Source organism: Lacerta agilis, chromosome 2 (genome assembly GCF_009819535.1).
Source record: "Lacerta agilis isolate rLacAgi1 chromosome 2, rLacAgi1.pri, whole genome shotgun sequence".
NCBI classification, from domain to species: domain Eukaryota; kingdom Metazoa; phylum Chordata; class Lepidosauria; order Squamata; family Lacertidae; genus Lacerta; species Lacerta agilis.
Genome location: NC_046313.1, coordinates 73,695,718 through 73,712,013, shown reverse-complemented (window position 1 = coordinate 73,712,013; position 16,296 = coordinate 73,695,718). Strand labels below are relative to the sequence as shown.

The following is a 16,296-nucleotide window of genomic DNA, read 5'->3' as shown; positions in this document are numbered from 1 at the left end:
AATAGGTAAAAGGACTCATACGTTCAACAACATTATTATATATTTTGCATTACAATTTCTATAAGATTATTTAAAAGTTATGGTATAGTTATAACAAAATGTAGCTGCTTTGAACTATATGAGGAAAGGTGGGTATACATATTTATGTATGTATAAATAAATAACTGAAAGAATAAATCCCAGATTTGCAACTTAACATAAATTGATGCCAGTTTCACTCCATATCAAACCTGCTGCCCCATACTGTCACTTATACTGTACCTGTACTGGCTATGTGTATAACCAGTATTATTTGTAGTGGACGATAAGAAAAACTTTGTCAATGCAAATATAGTACTGTATATTGTGATGGTGAATTACAGTATTCCTGAATGGACAAGGGGCACATTTCTTGATTTTCAAAACTCCACACTTTGCTAAAATTTAGCATTTGCCAACAGGGCCTAAAGTTCTCATTTTCCTCTTTTGGATTTGTGCATTTGTGAAACTGTAATGTGGATAGGCATATGAACAGAAATTTGGCTGTCTGCATATCACATAGTATTTTTATTTTAAACAAAACCTGAAATCATAGTAAACACAGCATGCAATGTATCCTCAGTTCTTTCTTCACACTTTCAAGCCATGTGAACAATGGGAATGAGTTCATTTGAGAAGTGCAGATATAGAAAATATAACTCTAAGTGTTCAGTGGTATTGTTTCCTGCAATATCAGAAAAAGCATTCCTCAGCACCCTCAGGCATCAAATATAGAAATATTATTGTGATATAAATATTATTCTGGAACGCCTAAACATGCTCCGGGGGGCAACATATTTAACTAATTAGATCTAATGCAAATATGCACTCTTTCATCCCTGATAAATTTCTAGTTCTCCTCAAACTTTTCAAAATCCACTAATGCAAGTATTAATATTCATTGCCACTGAATATGCTTCCATGCATTACAAATCCATCAGATGTCAAGATAGTGATGAATGTTCATTCAACTCAGAAAACACTCCCTAACTTAAATGAACTCTGTCCTTTATTATAGTTAGGTAAACATCAAATTATTTTTTTCTCTCTTGGTCAACGACCCCTTCAAAGAATATGTCTTAATAAGAGTAGTAGACAATATATTTATGGGAGTGGCACAGAGATTTATTAATAAAGGCAATCTTAAATAATATTTGCAGGTGACTACTGCAGAATTTTAGTAGAAATACAGAATTTACACTTTTAAAAGGAAAGACGCGGGTTCCTCTCTGATCTCTCTCAGTGTGGGGTGTGTGTGTCTGTCTGTCTGTCTATGCAGCTGACCTCTGAGCACATCTATACTCCACCACATGCTGCTTTTTAAAATTTTGTTGCTTTGAACACTTATGTCTACAGAGCAGAGCATGGCTGATGGGGTTAAAAAACACAAGAGAACCTGCTCAACATTTGCTGAAATGAAAGCTTGGATTTCTCATCAATCATTTAAAAACAAGTCTTAGCGGCTTGTGCACACAAATTATTCCTCTTCCGAGGCACAGTTCTGCACCAAACAAATGCTTCAATGATTCAGGTTTTTCACAAGATAGTTATTTTGTACAAATAAATTGCCCAGATAGCAAGGAAATTGGCTTAGCAGAAATTATTTTTCATCACTTAGAAATTGGTAAGTTGTCATTTACCAGAATCATTGCGCACACTCCTACTTGGACTGAATGATTAATATTTGGATTCTAGGAAGCGGAAATTCCCATGTGGTTGTGTCCAATGGTGCACAATCAGCATTCTACTCTCACAACGTAACATCTCTCTTTCCGCACACCCCCAAAATCTGCTTTGGAGGTTACCTGGACCCTCTGCAGCAAGGGAGAAAAGGCAAGTTTCGTTGCATAAGCAGAAGTCTGTTATGTGAATGGAGCAAGAGTGGTGGATACTATTCATGGTTAAGAGAGTTCTTATCAGGTCGCAGTTATTCAGGGTGAACAATGTAACATCTCAGAAGCACCAGTGAAATTAATCCATTTTCCAGGTTCAGCCATAGATGATGTCCAGTTATGCAAGTTTAAAAAACAACAACAACACAGGAAAAATAGTAATTGTTGGGGAAACAATAGACTGCTTTGCCTGCCCAAAGATGACCAGGCACAAGCTCCCCGTTATGTACAGTTATGGCAGAAAGGGATAGAGAAACTCCACTCAGCACATTTGACCACGCAAATTTTGTGTCTGCATTTTAGATGCAATTACTCCCTACAAAAGCTGTAGTAGCAGATGGCCAGAAATATAAACACACATAAAGAGAGCTCCTGTGCTTCCTTCTCCTAATGCTTAAAAATGCAGGGGAAAATTCACTAGATAATTTTGTGAACATTTTTTCAGCCAGCATAGATAGCACAGAAAAACATAGCCAAAGAAAAATTGAAGCACTGGGACCAAAACAAGCAAAGGAACACTCTCCCCCACCCCCGCCAAGTAATCATCACCACAATGAGAACACAACTGGAATATAACCTTAGCCAAAAACCAAAGTAAGGGCAATAAATTTCCTAAACATCAGGAAATGCTCAGATAAGGTATTATGTATGATATGCCATCTCCTACACATTGATAATATTTGGCTGAGATTAGCAGTCCCTTCCAACAGAAATCTAAGTTTCAGGGCCATACTCAGGAAAGTCTTGCAACAAACTCTTACAGATAATATTCCAAGGAAAACATCCCCAACCTCTCAACACACGTGCATACACACATACACAAAATACTAACCATCATGTGTAGAACAAAGTTTGATTTTAATGAGATGTGCTTTCAAGTACGGAAGAGTTCTCGGTGTCACCTATGTGAATTTTATGTAAAAACAGTTTGCTGCTGAAATTCTCACGTTGCCATAAACCTACATTTAGCTATTATTGTTTGCTCCACACCTTTCATTTGAAGAGAGTTAATATTGTAATTAGTTTAGAATAAAAGTTTAGTTATACTTACTCCCAAAATTCCATGACTGGAGAAGTAGCATTCTGCAAATATTGTTGGGAACAGTTGCTCATATTAATTTTTTGAAATTCTACACAGTGTTCTATAAAAGAATAAAGAAATAATAATAATGCTGTGATGTTAAAACTTTCAAGTTCACTTTGAATATGTTAAGATCATGACCACAGAGATCTGAAAACAAGATTCAGTCACATGCTTTGATTACTAATTCATACTGGTTGTCCTCAGAAAGGTGTTCACTTGCTGCTTTTGGTCCTGTCACAACTGCAACAGCCAGATCAGTTGGAGGCAGCAGAAAGAGGATAATTTCCTCTGATTGCTAGGGAGTTTAATCATGCATTGTGCTTGATTCAGTTGAATTCCTAATGCCTATCACTGGCTTGGGAATCTCTTTCTACCAGAGGAAAGGTGGACTTAATATGGCAAGTGACAAAGCTACCATTTGGCACACTGTTATCTCTGGCATGAGAGAAATGGTAGAAAGAGATCAAAGCAGTTCTCCATTATTGAGCTGACACTTACTATTTGGACAGCATTGAATATTGGCTAGGCTTTCCTAAACAGATGCCAAAAAGGACACTGAAGCACTATAATTTCTGATGGACTTGATGCTAGACTTTTAATTTACCTAAACATCAATAGATTCAAGTAAGAGTCCCAAACTGTTAAAATGAATAAAAGAATGAGGATGAAAGAGTACAATTCTCACTAAAAATTATATTAGATGAGGATGTATTATTTCCCTTTCAAGTGTAATGAACTAATTCAACGTGCCCTTATACATCACCAAATAAAAATAAAAGTGGTTATTGGTTTGTAGTTTATACTACATGTAAAACTCATAAGAGAATTAATATTTGCCAAAGGTTAGTGTGAGGGGCTTTCCACTGGACTCAACAAAAAGAACCCACAAAAAATTCAAGGGGTGAGACTGGAAGTATTAACAGATTGGCAACCCTTCCACACCTTTTGTTTTAGTGCAAACATGTAACCCTTTCTGAATCTCTGCCTCCAGATTTTCACACTTGCACACACTTTTTATTACAATGTTTAATGATTCACAATAGTATGCAAATGTGTCCATCTGTTGATGGAAAGCTGTTTGATCCAGCAGATAGCTGTGTGAATCAAAAGAACGTAAACTGTTTTGTCTTAAAGTTTACAGTGAGCTCAGATGTAAGTTTTTAAAATTAATAATAATAATTTAAAAATTACTAAATTCCATTACATAAGAGGTAAAAAAAAACCTACATGTACCCTCTCTATGTTTAGTTTGCAAAGTTTTAATAAACAGTTAAGGAACATATTGTGCCATCACTTTTCAAACCAGTGTGTTTTAGAAGGGAAGATTTTTGAAAATAATACATGCTGTTTAAACCAGACTGTTTAATTCATGAAGCAAAATGATGTATGGGGGAAGATTTGAAGGCATTACTTTTATTATTGGAATAATCAACATTAATTATTGGAATTCATCCCTTTATTCTTACATCATGTGTTCCAAATCTGAATTACACTATTTTTCACCATTATCTTGTTTGGCCCCATAATCATTTAAATATTAAATCACTCTGCTGCTCTTTTAACACATTCATACAGATTGCATGTCCATTGTGCCCATACCTGTATTCCATTCATGCCCACAGGTTGCCCAGGGGAGCTCTGTTGTAAAGCAGTTAAACAAATAGAAGATGGCCCATGCTAAAATGATGATGTAGTAAATATTCAAATGTGCCTCAATAACCTGGGTAGCATATCCGATACCTGAAAAGAAACACAGGAACTTGTTTCAGCATTGTTAAAGGAACAAGGAACGAGAGTCAGAAAGCAGTCTTTGTTCAGATTCTAAGATTGTCACTTGTTACAAAGAAAATCCTGAAAATATAAATGTAAGGGCTGTAAGGGAAGAACTGGTCATGGGGGGAGCAGTCTTTGAATATATGTGACAAATTGGATTGTGTAATGAAATAAGGCCAAGGCTGAGATCAGCAGGGCTATGCAATACATTCAAATGTAGGTAAAGCATGTTAAAGTGTTGGGGAAATGATTTTAGAGGTCCTATTTCAATGTATAGAGAAGAGGAAACATTCTAAGTTTACAGCAAAGCAATTAACATACAACTTTTTCCTAAATTCTCCAGATATTTTGCATGCATTAAGGTGAACTGGTATCATTAACTTTTGCACTGTATCATTATCCCCATACTATAGACTATGGTTATTCAAGGAGTTCATGGCTAAAGTGGATTTGAACTGAGGATTCCTGAGTTTACTGGTCCTCTAATGTGCTGCACTGGTCAGGAATTGGCATGATTTGCTAACTAAGTTCCAAAAGCATCAGTAAGAAAGGTGTGTAGAATGGCTGGTGCAATGTTTTTGTTGTTGAAGGAAGCAGTAAAAAATATCTGAAGAAGTGTGTATGCACATGAAAGCTCATACCAAGAACAAACTTAGTTGGTCTCTAAGGTGCTACTGGAAGGAATTTATTATTTTATTTTGTTTTGACTATGGCAGACCAACACGGCTACCTACCTGTAACCAGTAAAAAATATGTTTGCCCCATTTGTAAGATATTTCCAAAACTCATGAATGTTTTGTGTGTGCACATGCATAGATAGACGCATACATGTTTATATATGGGAAACAAGAGAGAATTTGACGTGTACCTTCAAATAGTGGACAAACTTTCCTCCAACATGTAATGCCTCCTTCGCTAGTGAACTGTCCCAAGGCAGTTTCCAGGAAAAACACTGGTATTCCACAGCAAATAAAGAAAATCACATAGGGTATGAGAAAAGCACCTAAAAGCAAGGATTTGATATGTATTATTTAGTTTGATCCAGGTCCTTAAAGATAAGTAATAAGTTTAATTTCATGCATAAATTATTTATACAAGACTACCGTACATAGCATCACTTTATTGTCTTATCTCAAACAACACTCTGGGCTCATCTGCCCTTGCCCTTGTACCATGCCTAGAAAGCGTAGGTCTGAGTGGTTTTCCCCTTGCCCCACTCCTTCCCAATGGAAAAACCTCTGTATAGTGATAGATTGGAACAAATGGCATTCCAGGAGAAACCTGAATTGCCATTTGTTTTCATTGAGTGAGTGCTGAAGAGCAGTTTCCTCTGGAGGAAAGCAGCAGGACAAGAGAAAGTATGGATGAGCCCTTGTCTTGAATGTTGTATCATTGATAGCAAAGAAATATTCATGCGGGTAAAGATGCATAGCTCTGGCCCCCAAATTTTCAAAATTGATTTTTAAATGCCAACAATTTGTTCTACCAATAAGCTTAACATTATCCAATACATATTTCAGGCTGATTTTCACTTACACTTGAGTCGCAGATTTAACATACTCTGGGACATGTACCCATGGTCTCTAAAAGTTATTATAAATATGAGCTATAATAATTTTTTGCACATGAGTATTAAACCCACTCACAAAGCAAAGGCATTCGCACACTATGGATAAGAAACTACTATAGTATCAATAGTTGCAACCAGAAATATAAATGGAACTGACATTCCCAGTTAAATGCTTAAATGTTATTGACTTGGGCCTGGTGTAGAGCACACAATGTTAATGATGCAGTCAGGCAATCATAGATCCTGGACTTGATTGGGCAGGGGAGGTTGGGGGTGACCTCTTTAGATGGCATTCTGTCTTCCTTCACTTACTTCAAAATGCAGTACACCAGCCCTGCTGAGTTTGGGGGCCCTTGACTTCTGTCCTAAAGCCCTGACTTGACGACACCACTGTACAACGCTTATGCCATTGGGATGTGACTCAAAATGACCTCCCTGTGGCAAGGTATCTGCCAGGCCAAAGACATTTAGAAGCATCTACTGCATGGATTCTCAACCCGTCATGTGTTAAGCCTCCACACACCCTTCAGTCATTACAAGGAATGTAGAAAGTGGGCATAGAGACCCAAATCATTAAGGCTACAGTTCATTTCATAAGTATTTCTATTACGGGTCAAGCATTAATCAGTCACCATATGGACTATATCTGCTGCAGCACCCCAATGGCAAATGAAACAAGAGAAGATACTTGAACAGTAAACAAAATATGTAGCATGGGCATACGAAAGACGAATTGGTCAAATCAACAATGATAGATTGGGCAAAAGATGTGGGTCATAATATTATGATGGATGACTGGGAGAGATTGTGGCAGAAAGGTATCAAATTTACTGCATGCAATAGTTTAAGAGAAAATATAATGAAAATGATGTATAGATGGTATCTGACACCAGTCAAGATAGCTAAGATGAATTCTAAAATGTCGGATGTGTGTTGGAAATGTAAATCTTCGAAAGGTACCTTTTTTGATATTTGATGGTCGTGTCCAGGGGTAAAGGCCTTCTGGGATAAGATTTATAATGAGCTTAAAAAGGTAATGAAAATTACCTTTAGTAAGAAACCAGAGGCATTTCTCTTGAGCATGACCAATGAAGAGATACCCAGTCAGGACAGAGTATTTTTTATGTATGCCACAACAGCGGCTAGAATTCTATTGGCAAGAACCTGGAAAGGTGAAGAGATTCCAACAGTGGAAGAATGGCAGATGAAGTTAATGGATTACATGGAACTCGCAGAACTGACCGCTAGAATCCGAGACCAGAGAGAGGAGAAGGTGTCGCAAGATTGGAAAAAAATTAAGGATTATCTAGTTAAATCTGAAAAACTTAATATTTGAGCAGAATTAAGCAAAAGATCGGCTTTAGCAAGTTAATGTTAGATAAAACTGTTTAGAAGAAATTTTTTGTGAATGATTTAATTGTTAGAGAATATTTTAAGAAATTGTGTTTAAGTTATGATTTATAATGGATTAAGTGAACTTAAGAGTATTAAGAAATATGGTAAATGTTAATGGAAAAAGATATAAAGTTACCTATAACGTATATATGATTTTGAAGGCAGTGGAGGGAACAGGGGAAGTCCCCTAGCAGAAAAGTTAGAAACAAGAAAAGTACAAAGATAGGTGTTTGTTAAGGTTTGTATATGTTTTTTCTTTATGCTTGTTGATATTGTTATTGTCTTTATTGTGTTCATGTATTGTGTTTTTATTGTGTTTATGTTTATGCTGTGTTTTTTCTTTGTCTTATTGGAAAATAATAAAAAATCTTTTAAAAAAAATATGTAGCATGGAAAATCTAACTAGTAAATGTATAACTTTTATGGTCTGATTACATTGTATTGCACTTCACTTTGAATTACTTCGTTTTGTTTTGTTTTTTTGTTTTGTTTTTTTTGCTTTTTATGCATTGCATTTTACTATTATAGTCATACCTCGGAAGTCGAACAGAATCCGTTCTGGAAGTCCGTTTGACTTCTGAAATGTTTGACTTCCAAAGCGCGGCTTCTACAGCCAATCACTTCCAGTTTTCGATCGTTCAGGAGCCATAATGTTCAACTCCCAAGGTGTTTGGGAGCCGAGGTACAACTGCATTTGTAAATCGCTTAGAGAAACTTGTGTAAATTGACTAATTACCTAAACAAACCATACCAATAATAGTTCCAACTGCATTGTTCTTAGCTATTTTAACTTTAATTTGTCTATACTTTTTAAGCAACTAAACTTAACTGGTGAAACTAACAGTTAAATATTCTTGTACTGGTGAAACTAACAGTTAAATATTCTTGTACGGGCTTCCATTCATGCAGCACACCAAAGCATATACTATCCTATTACTTAGCCCTGAAAATATAGCAGGTTTCCTTAAATAGGTTTGCAAACAAAATTATTTTATTTGGATAGTAAATATGATCACAGTAGTAGACATTCACTAAAAAGGGGGTGGACCAACAGTGAAAGCTTAATATTTTTCATTTGTCATTAAGTAGTTTGGTAAAGTCTAGAAAATATTGCTGGGTTGGTTCTAGAGAGTAAGTGGCATGCAGAATTTTTAAGAAACTGAATCTTCTTCCAGTACAGTTTCACCTCTAACTGAAACATTCTAATAATAATTTAATGCATTTGGTAATGATATTCTAAGTACACCTACTTGAGAAAAATGCAACAGCATTTCAACATACACTTAATTTTTCAAGTCTTCCAAGGAGAGCACAATCACACATAGAAATCTTTATTCAGAAACACCTTCAATTCTTGGTTTTCCTTTCGGAAATAATTTACATTGGCCATTTGCTGAAACCTATTGCTTCAAGGCTTTTCAGAATACAGAATTCTGGTCCTTTTCTAGATGAAAAAACAACAACTATGCAACTCCATTGTGAAAGTTAAAGAGACAAATAAAGGGATAGTGATTCTAACTAAGCTTCTGCTGGCAAAAGAATCCTATAAGTAGAGTCCTGCTACCAGGATGTTCACACCAGCTCGAGAAGGGAGGTGACTTTCACCAATCTCTCATTCTCTCTCTAACCCCTTGAAAATCTGTTTTATCTCCATTGACTGAACCATGACATTCACATATCCAGTGCTTTCCAATGTTGTCGCAATACTTAACTGTAGTTTCAAAACACAAATACATCATAATTTATTTTATTTTAATTTGGGCACACTGTACTCTGGGTACACTGTGGGTTTTTTGGGTGGTTTTTGTCATCAGCCTTTGTAAAAATTATGAAGATCCATGAGGATCCTTTGTGGATTGATGCTTCTGTGGTGCTAGAAAACATCAGATCTGTGATTTTTACCACTGCAAGCTTTAATTTTGTGGTTGTAGAGGATGCATAAAATCATGCAAATTCAAGGTCTGTTTTAGTTCTACTGGATCAGACTTTTGCCTAGACCCCTTATAAAAGTGTTCATGAGTGTCTGTCTGTCTGTCTGTCTGTCTGTTGAGGAGCAAGGAAAAGAGAAACTGACCTGGGGAAGTGGGGAGGAAAGCAACCAAAATAGTGGTGTCAAAGTAATCTCTCAGAATTCCAAAAGGCCAGAAAGGATGGCAACCCTTGCTGCTTACCCAGGAGTAAGACCCACTGAACTCAGTGCAACTTACTTTTGAGTAGAGCTATATAGGATTGAAGTGTTTGGCGTTTATACCAAAAAAGCAAAAAAAAAAGCAAACAGACCTGTTTCTATGTCGAAAACAAGCATCAGTTCTTAAAATACCTAAGCAAAAACTGTACATTTCCTGCACCACCAATCAAGTATCATCAATGAGCATGCTCTAATACACATGTGAACAAGAAAAGATAGTTGGTACTGTTCATTTTAGCCCTCAACACTCATACCACACAAATCTATGATTTATGGACAAACTCGTTCATTGGCATCTCCTAGATAAAATCCTAAATCCTCAAACCAGGTTTTGCCCCACTTGATTCTGTGTTTTGAATAATGATCAATCTGTTTCTTTTAAGTGTAAATGCAAATTTAACCATGGGCAGAATTCAACTGAATAGCTGTGCTAGCAAGAGTCCCACTAGCATAATGGGGCTTTCCCCCTTTCCTCCCCCTGTGCCCCCCCTCAAGTCTGGGGATACTGGGAGAATCCCCATGTGGGGCAGGAAAAGGGAGATCATTCCATCTGGCAAGCAGAAATGTGTGCGCTGATGGAATGATCATAATAATGCAATGCTGAATTTGTCCCATGGTCTAATACTGTAGCTCAACTAAACTTAACATGGAAGAAGTGAAGTTCTGAGTCAGTATTGCACTAACTACTGAAAAGCAGTACTTAGACCCTCAAAATAATAATAATAATAATAATAATAATAATAATAATGTGCTTCTGTGTTCCTATGTAAACATATTTCTTATTTTGCCCTGACGAATGTATACCTTGAAGTAGGAAATTTGCTTGATCATGTGGCATAAAAATGACACCCCCAGCTTTGTCAACATCATGTAACAAAAACAGCATGAGGAATTGACTAACAGTAACCAACAAGAATCATTGTTAATACAGAAGATCTTGTTTCTCTGCCACTGTGTAGCAAAAGACGACAATAAAGAAAAGCAAGTAAACCTACACGCTGTGCTTTTAACAGACGTAGCAAACCAAATGGGCCAAATTCATGATGGTGCTTCACAGTACAGAAACACAAAGGATTTTGGCCCTGCACTGTTGGCAGAGAAACAAGAAATAAAGATCCACACTTTCTGTGCTGCTTTGTAGACAGGCTACCCAACACACAGTTTCCCTCATGTTGTTTAACGAACACAGTCCTCATCTCTTTTGGCAGTGTTTGAATCTTTGCAGTATACTTGTTTACAAATGTCTTAGGTCAGGATAGAAATAGGCATTGTAAGTGTACTCAGTAGGTTGAACACACATCATAGTCCCTCCCACCTCCGCCAGCACCTCTACTTTTCCACGTTTGAAGAGCATCACCTCTATGCCAAAGCATAACCTACTAGCCATATAGAATGGGAGTATGGGAGGTTACTCTTCAATGGACAATCCAAATCTCCCCCTGACCACATGGAACTGGTTCTGGTCTTAAAGCTTATCTGTAGATAAATTACTCTCATATTCAGTGGCCTTAGTCCCAAAAGTGTGCTTAGAATTGTAGCCTTATAACTTAAGGGAAGTGGAACTGTGTATACTAATTACAGGTAGGTAGCCATGTTGGTCTGCCATAGTCAAAACAAAATAGGATTTTTCATTTTTTATTATTTTTGTGTATACCAGACTAGTGTCCATGGACCACCAGTGATCCACAAGTTTCATTCAACATGTCTCTGGATTTGTGGGTGAAGATGGAAGGTGGCATATCCATCATTTTTAATATTTATGCTGATTATTAATTGTACTTTTCTTGTTTTATTTCTTCTATTGTACTTTATTGTATTACAATTTGAATTCTGTGGAATTACAGTTTCTAAAAGAGGCAGAAAAATCACTAAGTAGTACACCAAAAATATAAGCAATTTCCAAATGGTCCTTGGAGGAGGGGTTGGGAACCACTAGAGCAGGGGGTTCCAAAACTGAGGTTCATGGACCATCAGTAGTCCATGAACTTCATTAAGGTGATACACAGTGCCGCCTCATTAAATATTAATTCACATTTTAAACTGTATTTTATTGCTTCTTTTATATCTTAAATTCTTTTATTGTATTGCAATTTCAGTTCTATGAAAATCAATCAGCATTTAGCACAGTGCATTATAATTGCTACAACTGTCAAGAGCGTCAACAATTTTCAAGTCGAAACAAAATAAAAAAAATCCTTCCAGTAGCACCTTAGAGACCAGCTAGGTTTGTTATTGGTATGAGCTTTCATGTGCATACACACTTCTTCAGATAGTGCACATGAAAGCTCATACCAATAACAAACTTAGTTGGTCTCTAAGGTGCTACTGGAAGTAATTTTTTTATTTTGTTTTGACTACGGCAGAAGAAGAAGAAGAAGAGTTTGGATTTGATATCCCGCTTTTCACTACCCGAAGGAGTCTCAAAGCGGCTAACGTTCTCCTTTCCCTTCCTCCCCCACAACAAACACTCTGTGAGGTGAGTGGGGCTGAGAGACTTCAGAGAAGTGTGACTAGCCCAAGGTCACCCAGCAGCTGCATGTGGAGGAGTGGAGACGCGAACCCGGTTCCCCAGATAACGAGTCTACCGCTCTTAACCACTACACCACACGGCAGACCAACACGGCTACATACCTTAACAATTTTAAGTGGTTAATGATGGGGGCAGGGCGGGGGAGTTAGGGAACCAGTAGTCTAGAGCATGGGTAGGCAAACTAAGGCCCGGGGGTCGGATGTGGCCCAATTGCCTTCTAAATCTGGCCCACAGCAATCAGCGTGTTTTTACATGAGAAGCATGTGTCCTTTTATTTAAAATGCATCTCTGGGTTATTTGTGGGGCCTGCCTGGTGTTTTTACATGAGTAGAATGTGTGCTTTTATTTAAAATACATCTCTGGGTTATTTGTGGGACATAGGAATTTGTTCATTTTTTATTTATTTTTTTAAAATATAGTCCGCCCCCCACAAGGTCCGAGGGACAGTGGACTGGCACCCTGCTGAAAAAGTTTGCTGACCCCTGGTCTAGAGAATGCATTTTCTTATCACTGATCATATGTGCATATATGCATATATGTTTCTTGCATGGTATAGTTACTATTATGAATGTGATCCATAAATATATACCTAGAATAGATAATACCTAGAATATTTTGTCATTTAATAATCTAAGGATAATACCTAATCCAAATTACATTTCATCCTGCCTCACAATATCACAGTACTGTACTGAATACTGTTTAGAGTTTGCTGTAACAATATGTCCCTTCTTCAGTTTACAATCCACCCTCTTTTCCTTTGAAAACATTGATCATATTTGCCTCCTTGTGCTATTACAGAGCAGAAGTTCATCAAGTTTAGGATTCAGGACAGGATCCAAAGAACCATACTACTAGCTCTACGCATTCCAAACATCTTTGACTTGTGGTTCTCAAGAATCAGTCACCTCTCCCCCAACACACACACACAGTAATGAAACATAACAAAATACTATTGAATCACTTTCAAAACCAGCATTTACTGTGACTTGACTTTAAGAATCACTATTCAAATGTTTAAAAAGTGGGAAATTAAATCAATCCTCAGATATATTAATACCTGTTTACAATGAGCAAAGCAAAATAGAATTATCCATTCCATGTTGACTGTCCCAAGAACAGCACTCAGAGGTTCTTTCTGACACAGAGAATCGATGGTTTTATAAAAGCACTTCACTGTGTGTTGAATTGTGGCTGATGGTTATATTTCTGAATACTAACATAGCTAGTAGCCAATGGCAGACCTTAAAATCACTTTTAGAAGCTATTTAAAGCCGGTGGTCATCACAGAGCTCCATGGCAATACAAGTCTACCTAATTTGTAAAAACAGAAACTTGAGGCTGCTGTGCCAACACCATGCCAAGACAGAATTGAACTCCATCTGAATAAATATGCTTAAGGTTGCACTGTGAACATAACTTTAGTATGCAACATAAAATATCTATAACTGTATATAGTATAGTATATGTGCCAGTATAACTGGTAATACTTTCCAAAGTTATATTAACAAAAAGTCTAGTGGCACCTTAAAGACTAGCAAATATATGTGCGCACACAAACACACAAATGCAGTCAATATAACAGTTTCTTTCTTCACTGTCCCCCATGCAGTTAAAGAAGTGTGTTGCTGCCTATAAAAGATCTTGCACAATGCACATGTTATTTGGGTGCTTGTAGATGGGGGCTTAATTTGGAAATAGGCCATTGAGATTTTCAGATAGGATGTTAGCAACAAGTGTGTTGTTGTTAACATCAGATATCCCTTAGAAATTGTACATCTGGATTAAATGGGCAAAAGATACAGTCTGACATTTTGAACCCAACAACATGTGAATGCTGCCAAATACCTGCATGTCTGAGGTGCTCTAACCCCACAATAAACAACCATGTGGCAGCACTGCTTTGCTAGGAGACATTTAACATGGATTTTGTCTAAACTCTATAATATTCACCAGCAACAAGCTTTAGGGAAAGAAACCTTCTGCCTGAGAGCCAAAACTGGTATTTGTCATTAAATTGAGTTTAAAAAAACAACAACAACAACCAACAACAACACCACTTTCAAAGGGTTCAAAGGGGTTGCATGGTGTGTTTTCAATTCAGGCTAGCCAACAAACCTGTTCTTTGATCAACATGACTCTACATAGTCACTACATTAATCTAAATTCCATACCGCAAGTGGAGCATTTTACATGCCATGCTCACACCTGCCTGAATGCTAGCATACACTGAGAAAACCTCTTTTTCCTGACATAAAGTGCACAGACCTTTCGGCGATTCCCTAGGGCATGAAAGCTATGCATTTACACACGATGCCATCTTACCTCCTCCATTTTTGTAGCAGAGATACGGGAATCGCCACACGTTTCCCAGTCCAATAATCTCCCCGGCCACAGAAAGCACAAATTCAACCTTATTGTTCCAGTGGCCTCTTTCATGCACTTTCTTATCGTTGCTGTGGACCAAGTTGGTACTTGAGGCTTCCGGGTCCAGAGCATCCTCTGGCTTGCCATTAATTATAGGAATAGTCTTTTCAGCTGTCATGACTCTTTCCAGCCTGAAGGAGAAGGAGAAAAGGGAGGGGAGATAGTAAGGGAGGTTTGGGTGTTGAGACATCCCTTTCTACTTGGTCAACACACTGTTTGCTTTGCATCTCCCCTATTTCACAAAAGCCTCAATAAAAAGCGCAGGAGATGCAAAACTGCCAGATCCCTGCTGCTGGTCCTGGGATTATTTAGCGCGATAAATACAAACGGAGACAAGGAGCACTGCGCTCCCTTTTCCCACAATCCCTCCCCTGACCAAATGCAGCAGCCTTGCAAACCTGCCATGCGTCCCTGGGGCTGCCCTGCATCTTCCTAGGGTGAATGTAACGCGTGGGGAGGAGACGGGATTCTTCGACTCACCCAGGACTCTGCTTGTGCTGTTGGGAGAGGGAAGAGGTCGGTGCCGGGCTCGCCGCTGAACCTTCGGGCTGCGTCCCTCTTCGTCCTGTTGCGCCGTCAAACTGGGCAGAGGGGGCCCGCGGCGAGGCAGGCGTCCGCGGCGGAGGCGGCAACCGTGGCTGAGGGGGGAAGACTCGTGATAGGCAGGGACGTCTTGTCTTCTCCCGGACCGCTGTCGCTGCCTGGGAAAGGCTGGGGTGCTCCTGGGCTGGCCACGCTGCTGAGAGTAAATTTGCAACTGCTCGGCGGCGCTTGCTGAGGAAAACGCACAACACCCGCCCACTCCACCCACCTCAGTCTGTCCCACCAGCTCTCCCGCCTCCCCTCCTCCTCCCCGCTTCGCTGCCAGCAGAACAGCACAAGCCCGCGCTCCACCTCCTCATTTACGACGACAAATATATATATGCCCCTCCACATCCCCTATCCTCACCCCCCCTTCCCGCCTTTAGGACATCTACAGTGGTGGAGGAATCCAGGGCGTTGAGAGCCGCCCGCCCCCATTACCATCCCCTTCCATTCTGGAGGTGGGGTGACATTCTTGGCGCCCCCCTCCCCGCGACTCCCCTGGCTGGCCGAGCCCCGCGCCGCCCATTGCAAAAAGCCTCACTTGGTGAGGCAGCGGCTGGCTGGCTGTGCGAGGCTCGCTCAGCCGGCTATTTGGTATTCCTGCCCCCCCCCCACTCCCAAGCCAACGCCGGCAGGAGCAGCACAGCATCGGCAAGCACCTTCCCCCTGCCTGCCTCCCCGGCTCGCTGCAAGGCGGGCCAGGTCCTGCTCTCCCTGCAGGGCTGTAGCTACGCTTTTGCTCCCCCACCTCACATCCACAGCGTCTTTGCGGGGCTTGCCCGAGCCCCGAGCATGTTGCTTTTGGTTTCCCCGCAGTCCTCATTTAAAAGCCTG

General features: G+C 39.1%; 1 protein-coding gene across 1 annotated transcript in view; it reads right to left on the bottom strand.

Moving 5' to 3' along the window:
• Positions 1–15,732, bottom strand: part of SLC6A11 (solute carrier family 6 member 11) — a 93,825-nt gene extending 78,093 nt beyond the window's left edge. The window contains exons 1-5 of the mRNA XM_033140772.1: positions 15,358–15,732; positions 14,776–15,008; positions 5,636–5,770; positions 4,594–4,734; positions 2,962–3,052 (exon numbers count right to left, since the gene is read on the bottom strand). Coding sequence (XP_032996663.1) covers positions 2,962–3,052; positions 4,594–4,734; positions 5,636–5,770; positions 14,776–14,995 — 587 coding nt within the window. The 5' untranslated portion in view covers positions 14,996–15,008; positions 15,358–15,732. The remainder of the gene's footprint in view (positions 1–2,961; positions 3,053–4,593; positions 4,735–5,635; positions 5,771–14,775; positions 15,009–15,357) is intronic.
• Positions 15,733–16,296: the final 564 nt, after the last annotated feature.